Raw genomic sequence first — 21,557 nt, 5'->3', positions numbered from 1 at the left:
CTAAAGGCGACCTTTGACCCCTTAAAAAAACCTGGTGGAAGAGATAAGACAATGTCATTTTCCACAAATCAGCTCCTCGGAAGCAACTATTTGTTTTTGTTTTTTGAGGTACCATCACATCTTTAATGTGTCTCAATACATTTAAAATCTTAAGTCACGATTTATGCTCAAACTCTTTGATCTGCTTTCTGCAGGCAAAAGGTTTTTATCTTCATATCACTTAGAATGTTGTTGCTTTACAGAATCATTTCAAACTGTAGATGAAATGTATGCTAATTGATGGGATTTTTTTTTTTTACAGTACTTTGTATATTTACGTCAGTATTGTTTTTAAACACGTTGTCTTGACTTTTAGTGCAGTTTTAATAATCTAGAGTTTTCAGTTCGATTTTGAACTTCTACTTCTTGCTATTCTTAACTCCTGTTATCGTCCATCTTCTGCCTCCTTTTATCATACTCAAGACTCTCAGTCACTCACATTCAGCACCAATATTCAATCAAGCCACAATCACAGATTAAACCCAAACGTCCAACATCACTGGTGTTATTGTAATTCTAAGTGTATTTACACTGTAATTCTAATTTCAATTCTTATTGTAATCTAACTTCTGACACTCAATCTCCTCCCAGTTTTATTACAATTGTTATTTATATTCTAATCGTAATTCCACTTTTAATCCTGAATATGATTCTGATTGTGACAGTCATTATTTCTCCAGTTCTACTAACTGATTCTCATTCTGGTGTAAACCTGAATAAGGATCTAGGTAAAGTTGTGCAGTGTGTTTTCAGAATGTTTTCAATATGTTTGCAGAGTGTCTCCAGAATATTTCTAGTGTGTTTCCAGTGTATTTGCAGTATGTTTGCAGTGCGCGCGCCCTGGAGACACCCCCCCCCCCCCCCCCCCCCCCCCCCCCCGCCCGGCTCCCCGCAGGTTTATTGTGGAGCGCGCACAGGAAGCGGCGGCCGCGGCTGTTCGCTGGTTTCCGTTGGATTGTTCCTGAGCGTCAGTCACCATGGTGGCACACAACAGAGCACAGCGGCGACGCTCCTGTCTGCACTTTTTGGCGCATTAAAAACGCTGTCGGAATGTGTTTTCTCAGCGGCCGCGGCGCGGTGTGCCCCCGGGGAGGGACGCCGGCCTGCTGCTGACCGGATCACCGCGACGCGTTTCTGCCTGCGACCCCGCCGCTACAATGCTGAAGAGACAAGGCACGGCTGTGCTGAACGCTGGCTCCAACACAGGGACAACGTTTTCCCCCTGAGAAAATAAAGCCCCCCGCAACAGTTTGCGACTCGCTTTGCGGAGAGGAAGTTTGCTCCCGGCGGGGAAGCTGCTGCCGCCGCCGCCGCGCGTCTCGACGCGATCCCGGGGCTCGGACACCCCGAGGAGCCGCTCCGCTGTCTGGCTCCGGTCGTGGCCTGGCTTCGGGCACTCCCCAGCTTATCCGCTAGCATCGGAGCTTAGGCGACTTTAAGAGACAATAGGAGGACTTCTGCGGCGTAAAGCCGCGCTCCTGGATCCGTACACCCGCTCCGACGTTCAGGAATTCTCTCTGCTCCAGACGGCGGCTCCCAAAACAATGGCGTCCTATGTGGATAACAGCTTTCGGCAGGCGGTGATGATGAATCCGGCTGAGAGGACGCAACAGGTCAGAGGAGACGTTTTCATACTTTATTGTTTCGTGTTTTTGTGATGATTGGAATATTGGAGCATTGGAGCGGTTCCGCTGCGCCCCGGAGCGCAACAGTTTGGACTCCGTGTCCGAGTGCAACTGGTGTGTGTGTGTGTGTGTGTGTGTGTGTGTGTGTGTGTGTGTGTGTGTGTGTGTGTGTGTGTGTGTGTGTGTGTGTGTGTGTGTGTGTGTGTGTGTGTGTGTCAGCCACAGCCCGTTAAGCGTTTATCAGCAGATAATCAAAGCTACTTATCGCGACAGGAGCGGCGGTGAGTCCAGACTCGGACGCGCCTCTTGGGCCGAGCTTCTCTGCTCCATGCCACCGTCCCGGGACAGAACCGCTGCTGCATTTTGTAGAAAAAAAACAACAGAGTAGTGGTATAGATCTATGGGTAAAGCGACGCGAGTAGCCCGGATCAGCCTGTCCAAACAGTTTGTGGTAGACCATGACACGAGTGATCTCTTCCCACGGATTCCTCCATTGTTGAGGATTAGAGCACCACTTGGTGTGAGCCACTGCTGGCATTAGAGGAACACTGCAGCTCTTCATGTTTCCTCCACTTCACCATGTCCATAATGCAGATTTGGAGCAGTGTTGTGGCCTTCAGCCTTCAGCCTTCAGCCAGTGAAATCACAAGTTCTTGTTTCTGCCTCCTGCTTTGTGCATGTATGCACTGACTGCTGCATTTCTCAGAAAGAAAAATAGAAAATGTGCCAGAGGGGCATATTGAGTGAAAAACCTTTCAAAACATGCAGATCGTGAAACTGGTGTCTGTTCCTTCATATTCACTGAGAATTAAAGGCTGATGAATCTTTTAGATGAAAACCGTGTTTGATCTCTTAACCTGCAGCCACACATGTTCACACCTGAGTGTCTGATCTTTGCATTGTGCAGATTTTAAGGTAGAAGTTGATGTTTTTGTGCTCCTCAGAAGTTTGCAGCGGCGGCCTGACGCCTCTTCACTCATGCAAACCCTGTGGCCCGTGCTTCCGCCCTCAGTTATTCTCAGTTATGCTTCTCATCTGTGTCGGTGGAACAAACATTGAAAAAAACAACGGTTTTGCCGTACAGATTAGATCGCTACATATCTGTTGCACACACACACACACACACACACACACACACACACACACACACACACACACACACACACACACACACACACACACACACACACACACACACACACACACACAGGACGATCAATAGGCCACCACTTACACCTGGGCTCTACTGTAAGTGGCACAGCCGCTGCCCGCCCATCTGACATTGAGGAAACAATTATGGTGTCATTGGTGGCTTGTTAACGGCCCGAGGCCTGTGGTCTTTACAGCAGCTCTAATTTGTTTGGGTGACAGATGCCACGATGAGGATCCAAACATTATTCGACATCAGTGTTCCGGTTTAAACTCTTCTACGGCAATCAGGTGATTTGTTTATACGAGTCATGACCTCAGTTTCTAAAGCCTTTTTTTTTCTCTGATCCGTAACCTTCCTTATCTTTACAACTCCCATGTAAAAATTTATCTTTCAGTGTCGTTATTAAAGCCAGAAAGCCGTTTGTGAAGCCGTCCTAACCTGCCGTGAAGAACGTAGAATCCTTGAGAAAATATTCAGATTAAACTTCTCACATAAGCTGGCGTCCTTCTGGAAGAGCCGGTAGTAACTGGCCGGTACGTCTGTGGCCCTTCAGCTCTCCGGAGCCTCGGTCTGAAGCTGTGCTGTGTCGGTGTGCAAACATTTCATACCACAGCTTCTCTGAAATGAAGAAAAACGAGCGCTGCAGGCGGCGTGAACACCCATCAAATCAGCACCTTTCACAACGAGGAAAGATGTGATTTCCTGTCCTGGAGGAAGCCTGCAGTGGAAAACCAAGTCTTTTTGACATTAATTCACGAGACTGTATCCCCTTTTACACCGTCTTTTTTAGTTTTTTTGTTTAGTTTTTATTTAGCAGCAGCTCCTTTCAGATGTCCAGCCGCTGCTCCGGCTCACACTCTTTATCCTCATGGTGCTGGCAGGACCGCTCAGGCTGGATTAGCCAACGGTTAAGGGGATCTTTCTTTATCTGTAAAGACTCGCCGCGGTGGGATTTGACCCTTTGCGTCACCTCATTGTCACATGGCAGGTTAAATAACTCTGCACCTGACAGGCTTCGTCAGTTTCCTCAGCAGTTCTTGTGGATGGGGGAGGACGACGACGCAGCGTCTCTGGAAAGTGACGCTGTCGTTAAACTTCAACGTCACCGAGCGACTTCAAATTAGATGCATCAGACGAGTTTAGTACCGACTCAGGCTCCACATACAGCAGCATTCTCATCTTGACTGGTGTGGACGGGAGAAATACGGACATGATAACCTTTTAAATTGAAGCTTGAAGTTTGTCTTTATTGTGGTTCAGAGTGTCTGTGATGAAGATGTAAAAAAAAAATACCAGTGAAAATGACTCCAATCTCAACATAAAGCCAATTCAGATCAAATCTTCTCCTGCAAAATACAGTGAAATGTCCATAAAACCTCTCCTATAACTGACAATAACCAGGTAGCGAGCTTTCATGGCAGCATCACTGAAATTGTGTCACTATTAAATATGTTTAAAAAAAAAAAATCCAGTTTTCTTTTCCATTTATTACCATTTTCTTGGTGGTTTGGCCGGATTAGAGCCTCTTGCAGGACATTTTTGGCCCACAGGCCTGATGTTTGACACCCCGATGGGGATGGTTGAGGACGCGTTGTCCTCGTCACTTTACGCTGGAGTCTGATGGCGGCGGCATTTAAATGAAGGCAGCTTGAGATAATGTAGAATAGAATAAAACCTCATTGATGCTTACAGGAAATTGGAGCTCAAAAAGCACACACACACACACACACACACACACACACACACACACACACACACACACACACACACACACACACACACACACACACACACACACACACACACAGCCTTTATTTGATTAGTAATGGCTTTCAGGTCTCCTTCAACAGAGATAATTACATTCCTGCATATAAAACACAGTGTTGTGATTAGTTACATATTTGTTTTCCTGATTCTCACATATTTCGCCTCATTATTTACCAAAACAGCGTCTTTTTCAAGAAGGAATCTGGAATTGAGCCGTGTGGTTGATGGATTTCATCACGTGCTTGCAGGTTTGATCTTGAGAGAATATTTCTTCGGTCTATCCTGAGGGGAGCTTTTTCTTTTCTTTTTTTTGTTTTTCAAACGACTCTTATTCCTGGATGGTGTAATGACTCAGTCACTCTGCCTCGGGACAGAGACTCCTGCATGTGTCTATATTTGTTGTTTACTCACGTCTTTGCTATATCTCATTATTTCACTTCTGAATAACACACATGGCCCTGCGGGGAAGGTTTCCCAGCTGATTTTAATCTCCGTTTACGTGACTGAAAACACCATTTTTGAACGCTGCTGCTGGTCCTGGTCACCACGGGCGTAATAACAAGTTGTTCTGCACATGCTCAGTAGATGGAGAGGGACAACGTTTGCTTCCACAGTGTCATGACCTTGTTTCCAGAACATTGTGCTTCTAAACACAAAACGTCTGTAAACAAAAACGATGCATTTTTACCTGAAGCGTGTCAACGGCGCCTAACGCAACATGTGACGCCTCAGCGGTTTATATATCGATTTAAAGCTGTTTTAATATCATTTTGAATGAAAAGTGTACAGTTGGCTGCTCCGTCTCTACACAGGACTTCACTGAACACGTTTACACAGGGAGATATCTATTAATAAGATTACTGTCATTTACAAACATTTACAAGTTGACTTGAATAATCTCATTTCATAAATCCGGATTTTGATCAGCTTTTTGAATTTGTATGTAAACGTTACGTTTCGTCTCTATAAAACCTGGAGCTTGTCTTGACTGTGACGTTGCCTCCGTGTCCTCGTCAGCGGGACATGTGATGAAACATGAGAGCTGTGTGTGTAAAGTGCTCACTTTATGGAACGATGCAGGAACAAAGACGGTCAGCTGTGCGGCTGCCGCCGGACTCGTCTCTGCTCTTGTTTAGCCAGGTGGCGAAGCTAAAGGCCACAAAGCGGAGCGCTGACCCTGCTGCACGCCGCCGATCTGCAAGGACGAGCTTCACAACTCCCGCAGTCTCATCGCTAAATGAAATACTCTCCTGATGACTGCAGTGTCCAAGCCGTCACTACGGCCGGTTGTTACCGAAAGAAACCGACAAAGAAACGTGGAGTGGAGTTTGATCACGGTGCGAGAGCTCAGAGGCAGGATGGGAGGAAATGGCCTCCTGCTCTCGAATTATTTCAGGAAGAGGAGCGTCGTCGTTTCCTTCACACCAGAGGAGAGCCACCATCACTCAAACCTGACGTGTTCCGGAAATCTCCACACCGACCTGCTGTTTAATTCGAGTTCCAGCCGATGCTGATTATGCAACTGAGAATAGAAAACTGTGACTTCTGTGGTTTCGGGGCCGTCCACACCAGAACGCCGGTTCCTGTAAACGCACCGGTTTTGGCCGATCATCCATACCAGTTTTAGAAGCCCGGAAATGTGTGTGTGTTTTTTTTTTTTTTTTAACATGAGATCCAGGGTGGGGAAATTCTAAAACCCCGGCTCGGCTGTGAGGTGTGGACGACAAAGAAAAATGATGTAATCGCCGCCCCTCTCCTCCCCACCACGGTCACCTAATAACCACAACAACGGCGGACTGCATGCTCCAGGTGGCGCTGCAGCTGGAGGAGGAGCAGGAGCGTAGACCTATACAACTTAGAGTTATAACGAAGTCTATGAGCAGGAGTCTACTTCTAAATTTCTATGTGCTCCATGTCTTCTTCTGTGTTTTTGGTGAGTCACAGTGCCCCTAAAGGCCTGGCAGATGTACTACATGCCCCGAAGCCTCGTGTTGAGCCGTGTTCACAGTGACGTGTTGATAGAAATTTCTTTGAGAATTGATTGTTTTGGCTCGTGTGGACGTGGCCTCAGACCCCGCAACTTTTTGGAAATGCTCGGGCTCCCTTGTCGTGAAAACTGGAAACAGAAACTAGAAAAACGATGCGCCTTCACTTGAAATGTCGCGCAAACTGGGCCTTTTGCATAGTTTGTGAACAGCAAGCATTGTAAGGTGATTGATGAGCTGTTCGACATCCTGCTGCGGATCATCAGGAAAAGGAAAAGCGTCAGGACGCCTCTTTGACTCCAGCAGGAAGAACCGATCTGAGGCTTGTTGTTTTGTGTTTAAGCTTCTGCCTCGTAGTTTCTGCAGAAACGGGTCGCCACTCTCAAGTTTTCCCGCGGTTGTTCCTGTATATTTGTGCGGCGGCCGGTGGCTGTTTGCACGGCGGCTGCAGTGGTGAAATGATGTCACATGTTGTTCTTGCGTTGAGCGTGGAGGCCGGAGCGGTTAAACACACCGCCGAGACTCCGGTGACCCGTTTCTGTTGAAACACAGCAGAAGAACTCAGAGGGGAAGAGGAAACACACACACACACACACACGAGCACCATTTCATTTGAATCCTTTTAATTGCAGCTCGTGTTTGTAAATCGCAGCGCGGTTCCTGATAAAACGTATTGATCAGTTAGTTATAAGAATAACTGCTTCATCTTTATGACTCTGCGGGGAGCCGCCGGTGAAAACACTTCCCCTTAAATCAAACATCGAAGCCCTTTATGGCAGGACGGTGACTTTTATGGGTGTTTTATGGTTTAGTGTGGAGATAATGTTTGATAATGTGACGGGCCACAGGCCAACAGCCTTCACATTCCTAGAAGTGTTTTCTCTCCTGCTTGTTCAGCTCCTTTAAAAAAATCTAGTGACGAACCGACCAGTCCAGCGCAGTTTGTGTTCAGATGCACCATTAATATTGAATATCTCTGGTGATATGTAAAGTGGTTCTTTGAGCTCATTCTGCATATGTTGCTTTTTCTTCGAGAGTTTTTTTTTTCATATTTATTTTTAAAAAGTGGATCAGAAGTTGGTCAACAAGGTATTTTAAATAAAGTGTCTGACAAAGGGGAAACACCACAAACCCTGTTTATGACTGTTGATTGCAGATTCAGGTTGAGGTTTTGGTGAACTGAGCAGCTGTTGTACTTCCTCCCATTTATTTCCTTTAATAATCCTGATAAATATCGATTCCAGAAACATGCACAAACAAAACAAGTTGAAGTATTTACTCGCTGACTGTATGATTAAAATCTAGCCGGGGGACCGTTAATATTGAAGTTTGTTTTAATTGTGATATCTTTATATTCTGTTACCCACAATAATGTTCACTAAATCAGACGTACTTTGAGAGCAGGAGTCGACTCTCACTCCCACCACAGCATCGACTCAGTGCAACGAGTCTGTGGAACATTTTCTCTCATTCCGGTACGAAGCAGCAAATATCAGCGCTGCCTTTCCCCCTCATTGTGTAATAGACTAATGTAAGGTTTCTCTACTGTGATACTAAAACTGGAGTCGGCAGCTCGACCCAGTTTTAGGTTCCTGAGGTTTTATCTTGCAGACGTTGCACAAGTATCCTCGATTTGCTTCGGGTGAATTGTTTCTTTCGCAGTAATAAAGAAAGTGGAATGTTTATCAAGAGACCCCATGATGGCCTGCGAGTTGCTCCGATTTCATTCTCTGGCCTTGAGCGCTGCCACATGCAGCTCTGATCAGCTGGTCGCACCTTTTTTCCTCTTTCCTTTTCAACGTCTTCAGGCCTCGGCTTCCCTGAACCTCTGTCCTCCGACAGCAGCGCTCGCCACTGTTGACGTTGCTGCGTCGCCCTTCACCTTTATCAGGTCCGATAAGAAAGGCCTCGCTGCGTTCAGGGTCGCTCGGTACATTTGAACCAGCTCAATCACACATGCATTACATATATATATATATATCTATCTATCTATATATCTATATTAAACTAAATCATGTTTTTATGTTCACATTCCTCAAGGTATTTTTGAAGCAAGGCAGAACGGCTCGGAGTCGCGGTCTGCACAGATTCCAGCGGCAGAGCGGAGCAGACCTCGTGCCACCGAGCGGCTGCGAGCTTTACATAACCGGAGCCGCAGACCTACTTGGCTGCCTGAAGAATAAACCATTCCTGACGGGCAATATTTGCTTGAGTGCGACCGAATTAACTGCACTTACTGTTGCTGTCATTAAGCGCTTCATTTCAGAGCGAGCGTGGAAATTCAGACGACATCACAGGGCGCATAAAACACAAGTTTATCTCTTTATTTAGCTGTAGTTACTGCCCCGCAACCCAGGAGGATTAAATACTTTGTGTAAAACACACAATTATGTGCCACTGACACGTCATAAAAGATGTTAGAAATCAGAAAAATGACACACATCTCGAGTATTTTACGTTGAATTAACTTCACAGAATTTCTGTAAAAGACTTGCTTCATGCAAATAAATGTGATTATTTACAAAAGATGTATTTAAAACATAAATTTGACGTATGACAGGATGCTTTGTTCAAGCAGAGTTGTTGTCAAATGTAGACAATCTTCTGCATTGGTGCTGCAGGCCTGTGTCCTGGTTATGTTAGCCTTTGTGGTCATAACCAAGTTGTGTGAGTGAGTTCTCAGTCTGGCCTCGGTGGCACACGGTCAATAATCTGCCGTCTAAACCCTCCTCATGGTGCGCTGCTCAGACATGATGTGGATCGGCTGCAGAGCTGATTAATTCCTGCGATTAGAGCTCTCCAAATCCCAGAATCGGGGTTCACCCTGCAGCTAATGCTTGTTTACAGTATTTGTAGGAATGGTAGTTAAAGACGACCTCCGCTGAACGCCCGGGTCAGAGCCCCAGCAGTTTCTGGGCTCGGTGCAAACGGTTTAAAATCCAGAGGGTTTTGTCTGAGTCGGGCAACACGGTGATCCGTTTTTATATCCTGAATATCTGGGAGGAATCAAGCTGAATGAAAGATCCTCAGTGATCGTGTGTGTGTGTGTGTGTGTGTGTGTGTGTGTGTGTGTGTGTGTGTGTGTGTGTGTGTGTGTGTGTGTGTGTGTGTGTGTGTGTGTGTGTGTGTGTGTGTGTGTGTGTGTGTGTGTGTGTGTGTGTGTGTGTGTGTGTGTGTGTGTGTGTGTGTGTGTGTGTGTGTGTGTGTGTTGCCAGCCGCATTAACACGACGCCTCGAGCTGATAGCTCACCTGCTAAAGCGCTAAAATATTTATCAGCGACCCGCTGCTGCCGGAGTCGCTGTTTCCAGCTTTTCTTTAATTGCAAAGAGCTAAATGCTATGCTTCTATGTAAAGTAACTTGGTGGTCTGTCCATTAGAAAGTCCTCTCCTCCCATTGTTGATGTTTAGAACGGCACCAACTAGTGGCTCAACATGCTTACTACATTGTTTACAGCGTTACTTTCCGTGTAAACAGATGTCATTTTCAAAACGCTGCCGTGTAAATGCAAAACTTTTCTGAAACGACAACAAAAAAAAGCAACGACTATTTACTCGAAACGTCGCCTGAATCTGTTTCCTGTCAATATAAAAAGAAAATCCACTCGCAGCCTGATTAACGAAAGTACGTGAAGTTTAAATACGACACGAGGACAGCTCGGAGAAAAGACAAGTTCTCGCTTTGTCCTGAGACGACACGTTGATGGTGTGGCGTTTGTTCTAACGTTGATGGTGTGGCGTTTGTTCTAACGTTGATGGTGTGGTGTTTAAGGTGGATGTCAGGTGGTCAGCCGGCTCTTGATTCCATCCGTCTGTTGAGACGTGCGAAGTGATGCAGCAGCAGGACTCGGAGGTTCCGGGACGTTTTCCCTGGTTTCTGTCCCGCCGATTAGAAACACTGTTGTTCCACTTCCTGTGTGCAGCGGAGCAGACCGCCGCTCGCTATCTGTCTTCTTGAAACTTTATCTTTGTAATTGCTCCCTCGGGGTTTCTCTAACCTGTGGCCGGTCACGTTTCTCGCTCTGCAGTCGTCCCTCCGTCCGTCCGTCCTTCCGTCCGGCGGCCGTCAGGGAAAATGTGCGTTCATTACCGAGGCCTCCACATAATCTGATTCTCACTGGAATGTTTGACAGTTTCTCGCTGCTTCCTGCCGGTTGGGAAAGACGGGCCATAATTATCTTAACCTCCTTTTATATTTTCTCTTTTAACGGCTGCAGAGCAGATTCTCTGGGTGCCAGCGTGAGATTATCGGGGTTTTTTTGTGTTTCCTGTTGGAGAAGTTTGTGGAAACAGTTGGAACATTCCTCCTCCTTTACCCGGATGACATTGTGGTGTTCATTTCTCGCAGCGTTCCAGCTTTTAACCCTCCTCAGAAAGCGGTGATGTCACTTCCAGCCAAGCATTATTTATGATCGGGCTTTAGCCGCCGGCCGCCTCGGACCTTGACCGGGCTAATTGACACTTGACTGGGTTGACCTCGGACGGTCATCCGCTGCCAGACGTTTTCCCGTATGGCTGGATGTTTTCTTCACACTTAAATCACTCCCGCCGAGCTCAAACCATTTTTCATTAATCACCCTGAACGGCGGGAATGCAGATCTGCTTTTGTGTTATGGAGCAACAAAGACCGAGGATCAGAAAACCGGCTTGCATAACGCCACTTTAGCACTTCTTTTGAGGGGATCATGCTTATGCAATCGTCTTACGGTTTCTGATTGAGTCATTTAGTTCCCTTCACTACAAGCAAACACTTCAGACTGTTGAGAAAAGGTGCGTTCGTCCAAACTGAACGACGCAACACAAAGAGCGGCGATCCGTCACCCTGAAACCGTGAAAACCACAGAATCAACACCAAATGAAAGTTTCTCCCAGCAGCCATGTAATAACAGCTGATTCACAATGGGATTCTGTCGTCATCACTAATTAGTTTGAGTTCGACAAACCAAGGATAACGAGGTTGATGCTCAAGATGAGCCGCATTCTTTTACTCAAAAGTGTAATTTCTTATATTTTCATCGGACATCAAGGCATGTAGTGCTGCGTTATGTAATAATGGTTCAACATGTAGTAATGTAATACGTTTTCAATTCATTATGTAATGACACCACATTTTGTAATAACTTGTTACAAAATACAACAGTTATTACAAAATGCAGGTTAAATGATTAAATGCACTCAGTGGCAGCAACAATCTGGTTTCACTTAGTGAAGGAACTAGAAATGACTGGAAATACTGATTATCTTGTAACTTTAAAAATCTAGCAGCCACGATGGCAGCTGATCTAATTAGTTCAGCCTGATTTAGATCCTGGTTCTACCGTCGCTGTGTTGGCAGGACGTGAGCAGAAGCAACGACTGACATATGATTCTAGTCCAACTGAAACTTCATTTTTCCCTCATTGTTAAATATAGAACCGATAAAATTTATTACATGATTCACCAAATTATTCCGTTTTCTTATTTTGTATTAACTGGTACAAAATGTAAGAAGTTATTACAAAATGCGTTCAGGAGTTTTCTTACAAAATGCATCAGATTATTACAAAATGTGTTAAAATTGTATTACATTATTACATTATTACATAATGCGGCGCTGCAAGGCAGAACTAGACTGATTTGTTGTGTTAAATAATGTTCTGTCTCAAACTGTGATGAAGGGGAGAGCTCATTGTGGGGGAAGATTTGACCTTCACGGTGGGAGGAGAAGGTCATCCCACGTGAAAAACAAGTTGCAGTAAAAAAGAGCAGACAATTTTGAAACTTAGTATAATCTTAGCTGCTATTATTTTGAAAGGTTTGGAGTTCGAGTCAACATCTCAGAGCCCGATTCACTTAAAGCATCGTCTTTTTTTTTGGGACCCTGAAAGAATGGAGCATACCCAATGTCAGCTCAAAAGCACCAAATATTCTTGAATGTCGATTAAATCAAATCCGGATTTTGAATCCACACATCGATCCGCTGCTGAGCGTCGTTTAGCATTAGCAGCAGATTGCTCCACCAGAGAAGCGTTCACAGACCGCGCCCAAGTACCAGACATCTGAGCGTCGCTGATTTTGGAGAGGCGTTCAAGGACAGCTGAGGGTGCTGGACAGCTATGATTTTTGAAGAGATGCTGTTGGACACTTCTGAGCCTCAGTAATCCATGTTTTGGGAAATGAGCACTGAAATGCTGAGTACAAAAGGGGGAAAAACAATTTGTCCCCGCCTAAAAATACTCAAGTTTGTGGCTTCAGTCTCCGAAGGCAGGAGGAGCTGCTGTGAAGGGGACAATCTGAGGGGGGAATTCAACATGAAAAAACGCTTTTCACGTCAAATATTAAGCACACTAAAAGGTAATATAAATATCTTATCAAAAGATATAAAGAAAATTTATGTAAAGGACAATAAGGATGATCTTAATGGCAGTGATACAGTGGTAGACGGTAGTTTAATTTCAGAGATGGATTATTTTATTAAATAAAACGGATAATTAGGACAGAATCGGGGTAGGGCTAGATGAGCAAGTTGCTTCTCCCTATTCCTTTTCAAATACCGGTAACTAAATATATACTATTATTATGATTGAGTAAATATTGATTATTAATATTATAGTTACTATGGTTGTGCTGAGTATTAAGAATATTTGTTTACTGTTTTTCTCTCTTCTCTATGCTCATATTATTGGTACAAACACATTGTATCATTGTCTTTTAATTTTATGATCATTTTCTTTTTTTAAAGTGTTTGAAATAAAGATATACAGTATATCATACCGTACCATAAACCTGTGATTGAATATAGGATTGAATGTTCCTTTACAGAAATGTTTTAATTGTTAAATATTAGTTCTTATTGGTTTCAGTGACTCAGGAAGATAAGCTAAGGTAAATAAAAACTGATAATTATTGTGGAACAGGTTTTTTTTTTTAACATGACTTCAAAGACTGAAGCTGATTTAATAAATATCAGTTAAAGTTTGAAATGTTCCCTTTATGTGTCTGCTGAAGGTTGTTTTTTTTTAATTAAACCTCATTTGCTGAAAGTTTTAGATTAAAAACTTTGTGTAATTGTTTGTAGTTTTTAGAGTGAAGCTACCTGGTGACCGGCAGACGTTCACAGGTGAGTTTGAACTGATGTGTGATGACGACGGGACAAATTCCTGCCGTTTCACTGGTTGCTTTGTTTGTCACCATGACGACGGTCACCGTCCCAACGTGCCTATAATTAAAACCCAGTATCTGCAGGTCAAACTGCCTGCGGCAGCGTTATTATTGAGCTAAATGTAGACTGCATTTGATTATAATTGGAGGGAAAGACGCAGACCTTTCAGCTTTTGGTCCGGACCGGCACAATGACTCCCTGTTACAGCCGGCCGGCGCCTGTCACAAACTGTTAGAGTCACGCCGCCACTCTGAGGATACCTGTTTCTGCTACTGAAGCTCAGCACTTAAACAAAGGTTTGTATTATGGACCAGCGGCTTTAACGGTTTAATTTAACAAGCCACTGAATGAATACGACTGACGGAGAAGTAAAATTTAATACACCATCAATAATTTATTAGAGACATTTGTTATAAGTAAGAATAAGTTAAAGACAGTCTGAAAGTACATGATGATATTATTGTGGTAAATGCTGATATTTCACCTAAACATTGCTGAGTTTTAGAAAAAGATCTCTCATAGCCGGTACAACAGATTTATTCATTTAGGTTTGATAAAACACTTTTTTTTTTTATTCTATTGGATGAATATAATACTCTATTGTTAAGATGATTATAACTTTTTACAGAAATCCACTTTAAAACATTTCAGTTTAAAAGTCCATAAATTCATGTCAACAGAAAACCATCCCATTAATCTGCGCTCTGCATTCAGGACTGAATTATGAGGTGAAACTGTTGGCTTCCCTCAGATTAATTGGTTTTAGTTGAGCGATCACGGTGGACAGAGGCGGAGAAAAGAAGCGAGTTTAACATGGCTGAAGGGTTTGTGCTTAAAAAGAAATCATTCATTAAGGGATTGCAGGTCTTATTTGCATTATAACAAGTGCAGTCAGTCCGGAAAACAAACTAATAAATCCTGGGCTGTTTCTCAGGATGTTACTCAACGAGATTTAGAAACAAAAGGTTTTCAGTTTTCTCCACGGTAACTTTGATTAACTGAAATTAGGTTGAGGAAAAGGGAAAACCCGAGGTTGTGACTGAAGTTGTGGGACATCACAATGGTCCGCCATGTTTCTTTTGTAAGACATCCTCAGGATATCGCCTGAAATCCCCGTCTGTCTGGAGCAGAGGCCGTTTTTACTGAAGTGAAAGGCCTTAGCTGGAATCATCAGGAAACTCTGTAAACAGGAAGCTTCCATTCAGGACTCGGCGAGTCGCTGCGTCAATGTGGAACTTATGCAAAACCCAAGACGACCGATCAGCCGAAGCGGCGAACGCCTCTCGAAGCTCTGGGACCCCGACCTTAATGCTCGCCTGCAGCCTGCACTTAGTGACCCTACAAGCTTTCCTTGGCCCACAGTGTTGACTTCATGTGCTTCAGCCCTGCGACCTCTCAGTAGCTGGCACCTTCCCAGACACATCATCAGCTCTCATTTACCAAAGTGCTGTTTTTTTTTTTTTTTTTAACCATTCGACTCTGAGAACAGCTTGTTCATTGTCGTCTTTATTATTGAAGGTTTCAGTCGCTGCAGTCGGAGATAACAAGGTGAGGAGGTTGTCCTGAAATGGGCAGGCGCTCGACCCCCGGCTACTGTTAAACGGACCGACCATGAAACAAGTGTACATGACGATGTCCTCTCCACGGGAGGTGTGCCAGTAATTCTGCAGCCCAGAGGCCCTCTGAAAGGCTCCAAACACGAGACCACTGCCAGGGCGGCGCTCGGGAGCAATATAGAAACATCCTACGTCACACCGCCAAGTCGCTTTTATTCACTTAAAGGCTCAACAAACGGTGCGATTTTGAAACGTCTGAGATGAAAGATTCGATTGTGGGAGAATCTTTAGTAAAATGTGACTGTGTGGTACCTGAGGAGTCGTAGCAGCAGCTGCAGTCACGTCAGTTTAAACGAAACCAATAGAAATGCAGGATGACATGACGTAGTTATCCGCGTAACACCAGGATGCTAGTACAGGATTACAAGTACTTACTTAAAGCTCTGTTTCCAAAATTGACCTCCCCGCTTCGCCTCTCTTTTTGAGCCACGACTGCGTCCATGTTCGCTTCCCTTTTGGAGATTTTCCTCCAAACATGAGAGAACCGCCAGGGCGAGAGTTCTGTCCATGTTTGGTGCCTTTATTGTTTCTGAATGGGCGATACACGCTTATGACGTTTTATTGTTGCGTAACCACGTCGAGTCGGCGCAGCTTCAGCTCGTACAGTCTGTAGAAACCATTATTTAAAGTGGTGAACAGTGTGAAGGCTCTGACGACCCCGACGGCCAAAAATCGTTTGTGAAGCCTGAAGTCATTTTTTTTCAAATATCACTGCAATGCACAGGCTCTGCTTCTGCGTCGTGCCGCCGATTCTGTTGATTCCACACGAATCAATATTGTGTCAATGCATTGTTGAAACAAAGGGATGTTTCTGGTTTAAAACTTGAAATGTATAGTGAAGTATTTTAAATTGTAGCCAGATATATTGTGTGTATTGAAGACTTAACTTATTAAACGCTGCACAAACAAACGGCACCCACTAGTGGCCCAACACAAAAACTGCATCGTTTTCAGCGTTTCTGCTGTTTTCATAGAAACAAACATTTTAAACGTGCAGTGTAAACGCAAAGTTTCTCTGAAACCAAAATGCATAAGCGTTGAAGTGGATCTTATCGTAGTACATCGCCTCTGGGTAGACGATATCGGAGCGTAGCTAGCACTGATAGCAGCACGTCTTGTTTGGTGCAGGTTAATAAAGTCATGATATGCTACTTTTTCTTTTTTTAAATTGAAAATACCAACAAACTACACTGGTTTTGTGCGTCTCCTCATTTCCCCCCTTTTCTGCTTTGAAAGCGTTGGTTACTGAAACTTTGCCAAGACCGACAAACACAGTATTTCTCTTTGTTCGTCATGTGCATTAGTACAGTCGGTGTATTTTTAGAACCCGCTTTTAGTTATTTATTGCAGAAATTGGACATCATTAACACATCCCTCTGAACAGAATTTGAGCTGCTGTTGTGCTAAAAAGATCCACGACGCAGAAAATAATCTGTTTCCTCTCGTCCCAAAATGCCTTCAGCAGTTTTGGGGGAAATGATTTGGAAAGATACTCGCACTGCCACAACGAGGAATGGCGAAAACATTCTCCTAAAACAAGGCTGTGTGAGGTTTGAAGCCAGATTTCTTCCAAATGAATGAAGTCTTGTGTCCCTGCAGTGACCAGGGAGGGTTTTTGGTCTCGGGGGCCCAGAAAGAGAAATCTGGCGCGTGTGAAAGCCGTCCCGGTAAAAAGAGTTTCTGACTGTTCCCTAGCAACTACAGCCGGAGCGGCATTGTAATGCTGGAATTACTCTGAGCACAAGGCCACAGCGCAGAGCAGCGCAGACTTTAAAGATTGATTATTGAATTTCATAAATATTTCAGATGCACGGTGGGGAGGTTTGGGATTAATGGATCCACAGTTTAGGAAACTGACCAAATGACACAATCTGTGAGCGTTATCGAACGCTGCGGGATTTTTCTCCCGTCGTGGATCTCTGGGGGATTTCATTAGAAACTCTCCTCCAGCCTTTGGCTGCTATTTATGTCAAGTTAATTGGACCTGAGAAAGAGAGAGGGGAGGGGCGGGGCGGATCATTTAGGCCACCAAGAGAGCCATTTGCCCCAGAAGATTAAAGCACATCTCCATCCCACTTTAACCACGCTGCTCCTGTTTTGTTTTTTTTTTGCTTTGAGGCTCTCATGAATCGATCTTTATGCGGCGTTGCGTAACTCGGCGATGATTACGCTGCACCTCTTTGAGGTCTTTGTTTGAGCGAGATGAGGCAGGTTTCATTTGGCCGGACAGTTGGCTTTGTTCCCGGCCGCGGAGCTGCTACGATGAGGTTGAGTGACGGCGCTCAGAGACCTCTTTGTGTCCGGTATCGCTCCGAGGCCGCCGCTGAAGCCACGTTAAGCTGTTGTGGTTGTAGAGCCGGCAAATATCACGGTGACCCTTTTTACCCGAGGTATCAGGAGTTCTAATCTCTAGTACAAACACACTTCACCACATGTAATCTAGCGCTCTTCTCTTTATCCTCCATATATGATAGTAGGTTGTTGTTTTTTTCTTCTACTAATGTACAGTACTTTAAAAATATTGAATGATGTCCAGGATAATAGATCAGCAGACCAACGTGCCCCGGACATAAGAAGTCGTACATAATATCCACTTCAACTGTAATAACAGATTTTTATTGTGTATTATTTTTTGAAGTGTTCGATGATGATATCCACTAAACTTTCCTTCTTGTGAGCAGTTCGGTTCCCTTCACGTTTCTTCTTCAGTGCAGAGTTCGGGATTTCTATTGTCTCCCGCTTCAGCAGCAGGGAACGTCAATACCCAAGAACATAAATTCCAATTTGGTAAATAATTGAGCTTAATCAAGGTCCTTCAGTATTTTGTATGATGCAGTGAGACTTTGATGTGATGTTCTTTTCTATGATTTCCAGGTTCCGGGGGGGGGGGGGGGTTCCGGGGGGGGCTCACAGCTTCTCTGCATAAATGATGTCAATTCAGCCGTGGCGTCGCTAACTGGCGCTGCTAGCAGCAGTTATTCTGTGCAGATTAAGGCCTGTCGATTCCACAACAATATTTTCAAGTGAAAATGGAAAACTTAAAACAACATAAACGAAAAACAAAAAACTTTTGGAAATGTTCCCACTCAGTCAAACGCTGTTCCTGGTCATGCCCCTCACGTCCATGGTAACTAGTAGTTCTGCACATGCTCAGTAGAGACAATAAGAACCATATTTCCTCCAGAGTGTCATGGCTCCCCGTTCATATTCTCCTGGACTTGGAAGTTTTATTTTGACAGTCATCGTAATAACAATCCAACGGGGTCTAATGTTAAATGTTTGATTTGAATGTTGGATGGCTCTCTCACGACTCTTTAGTCCCGACTAGTGGCGAGCGGCGTTACGTTCGGAGGCTGAATCTGATTTGTTAGATCACGTCAGATGAAGCGCAAGTGTTTCGCTCAGGTGAAGCAGCTGCAGGACGAACGGGTCCCGACCTGATTACTTCCTGTTTGTGGCTGTTGAAGTGGAGAAGTCGAAACAAGGAACTCGATAGTTGAACTTTTTACCCCAGGAAATCCTTTCGGTGGATACTCCATTCCACACACACACACACACACACACACACACACACACACACACACACACACACACACACACACACACACACACACACACACACACACACACACACACACACACACACACACACACACACACACACACACACACACACACACACACACACACACACACACACACACACACACACACACACACACACACAGCGTTTTTCAAGAAGTCTCCCACAGCGGAGCTCCACCCAGGCATGTTTCACTGGTGTTTTCCTCATCAAACACTTTGACTCTGTAATTACTTTGCTGATGCTTTGACTTCACTCCCTGTGCGTCACTTTGCGTCTGAGGCGGCGAATGAGATTCGGCGTTAATGAGGAAGCTGCGAGATCCTGTGAGAGTGTGGCGAACATGATAATGATTCCAGTGATTCGGGGAAGTTCCTCCTCACTCCAAAGCAAAGTTTTTTTAGAGTTGAAACTCTAATGCGCTGCTTTTTTTCTTACTTGAACTTACTTAGGTGTTAGTGCTCCAAGACATTTGTTTACCTTTGTTACCATGCTGGTATTTATTTCATTCCTCGATTTCTCTCCAGTTACAAACAGTGCAGTTATTTCACCCGATGCAAACCAGTAGATCTTTCTCCATTTACTGCATGACAAATTTACATTAATACCGTGTAGTTTGAAATTCTATTTCTCTTCTATAAAATCTTTATTGAAGTTAGCGTTGTGGGAGCTGCAGCTGATGCCAGATAAGTATGATATAAATACACCTCTGAATTATTTAACTGAACCACCTCGCTCAGGGAAAACGTGCAAACTCCACAAAAAAAAGTTTGGTCTGTCGACCCATATTTCTCCTGTTTTCCACGTTTACTGTGGTCCGTCTCCGTGGAAACGGGAAAATACAAATCTTCTGAAGCGCTGCGACTTCGCATGCGCACCGCGGCCGTAGTAACTAGTTGTTCTGCACATGCTCAGGAGAGACGATCAACAACGTTTCCTCCGTCGTGTCATGACTGTCATGTCATGGAATTGGTAGTTTTATTTTAACAGTCGCCGCAGTAACGATCCAACTTGGTGATCTGTCCACTGGAATGTCCGTGTTCTCCAATTTTATTATGTTTATTGTTCTCTGCTGCATGTGTGCGTGCTTTCAGTACTAAAACTAACCAACAGCACCCACTAGTGGCCCAACATGCTCACTACGTCGTTTTCAGAATATCTTATGTTTCCGTGGAAACAGACATCATTTTCGAAACGTTGCTGTGTAAATGTAAAACCTTTCCTCAGGCACTCCTTTTGTAAATGTGACAAAAAGGTTTTTTGAGTACAAGAATTACGATTAGGGTTGCAAAGGGGCGGACAATTTCCGGAAACTTTCTGGAAACTTTCCATCGGAAGTTAAGCTGGGGAATTTTGGGAATATGCGAAATTGGAAACTTGCTATGGGAATTAAGGGAATTTATGGGCATTATTGGGAATTTATGGGAATTAACTGGAAATTGTGGGTAATTTAAACACGCTGTATCATATACAAACATAAATGTAAATATTTGTGTTTTGTCATAAGCAAACATCCATGTAAAATAATACAATTAAAAAAACATGAAAAACAGATTTATTTGAGTTGAACTTTAGTTTTAATTCTTGAACAATCAATTATTTTAATGAACAACAAAAACATGAACTCCCCCACCCAATCAAAAAGTAAAATTCCCCCCACCCCCCACCCCCCCCAAAAAAGTCCAATTCAAAATTCTAAATGAAAGGAGAAGAAACAGCATCACATCTGAGGTCGCTATAAGAAGCTCGCCTCTTAAATGGTCAATGAAATGAAAAATAACACCTAATAGCACCTAACTTACCAGCTAGCCAGCTACTGTATCAATACATTTTTATTTAATTTTTGCAAGTTAAACAATAATACCATTATAGATCAAATATATTTACCCCGTAATATTATAAAAAACTTACTTGACTTTATATAATCCGCAGGCTCAACTGTGTGGCTTCAATAGTCTTGTGCTTTGGGCTCAAAGTGTGGCCTCCAGGGATTAATTTATCAATCACCTGCATATGATGGAGGAGTGCACAGTGCATGTAGGGGGCGTGGCCTCAATAGTGCGTGCAGGGGGCGTGGCCTCAATAGCCCTGCAGTCAGCAGTGATGTGTGCATGTGATGGAGGAGTGTACTCGCATTAAATCTGGTTGTTTTAGCCAAGATTATGTGACAAGATATTTTCCCCAACTATAAATTCCCATGGAAAGTTTCCAGCTTTGAACATTCCCAGAATTTTGCAACCCTAATTACGATTCTGTTATTTTATTTGATGAGAAACCAAAAACTATAGTATCACCTCCACAGCAAAACTAATAAAACCCTCACTGGGAAATGCTTTGCTTTCGCTTTGCTTTTATAGCTTCAACATCTTTATTTGTTATTTTCTATTTGATGTCATTGTTTAATATCCAGTGATCATAAGTTGTATTATTTGAGTCATGTAATGAAGTATCGACATTTTGACGAGGTCGATTTTTTATTTAAATTCACAAATGTCTTTTTAAATAACATTTCTTTGGGAAGATGTGACTATCGCTGTTTGAGTTTCACTAATTATTTATTACCAACTTAACAGTCAGACCCTCAGATTGACCCACGAGCACCGGATAACGAACTTTGATTTTTCTGGAGGTTTTCCAACACCGCCGCTTG

The 21,557-nt window shown here is 43.9% G+C and overlaps 1 protein-coding gene across 1 annotated transcript in view; it reads left to right on the top strand.

Annotated features, from left to right (window-relative positions):
• Positions 1–1,009: 1,009 nt before the first annotated feature.
• The window catches only part of rapgef2b (Rap guanine nucleotide exchange factor 2b), a 116,072-nt gene continuing 95,524 nt past the window's right edge, over positions 1,010–21,557 (top strand). Inside the window, 1 exon segment of the mRNA XM_080465468.1 lies at positions 1,010–1,652. Coding sequence (XP_080321594.1) covers positions 1,584–1,652 — 69 coding nt within the window. The 5' untranslated portion in view covers positions 1,010–1,583.

The sequence above is a fragment of the Lipophrys pholis genome, assembly GCF_963383615.2.
Source record: "Lipophrys pholis genome assembly, chromosome: 6".
Taxonomy (NCBI): Eukaryota; Metazoa; Chordata; class Actinopteri; order Blenniiformes; family Blenniidae; genus Lipophrys; species Lipophrys pholis.
The sequence above is the reverse complement of the archived record's forward strand: the minus strand, read 5'-3'. Positions and strand labels throughout refer to the sequence as shown.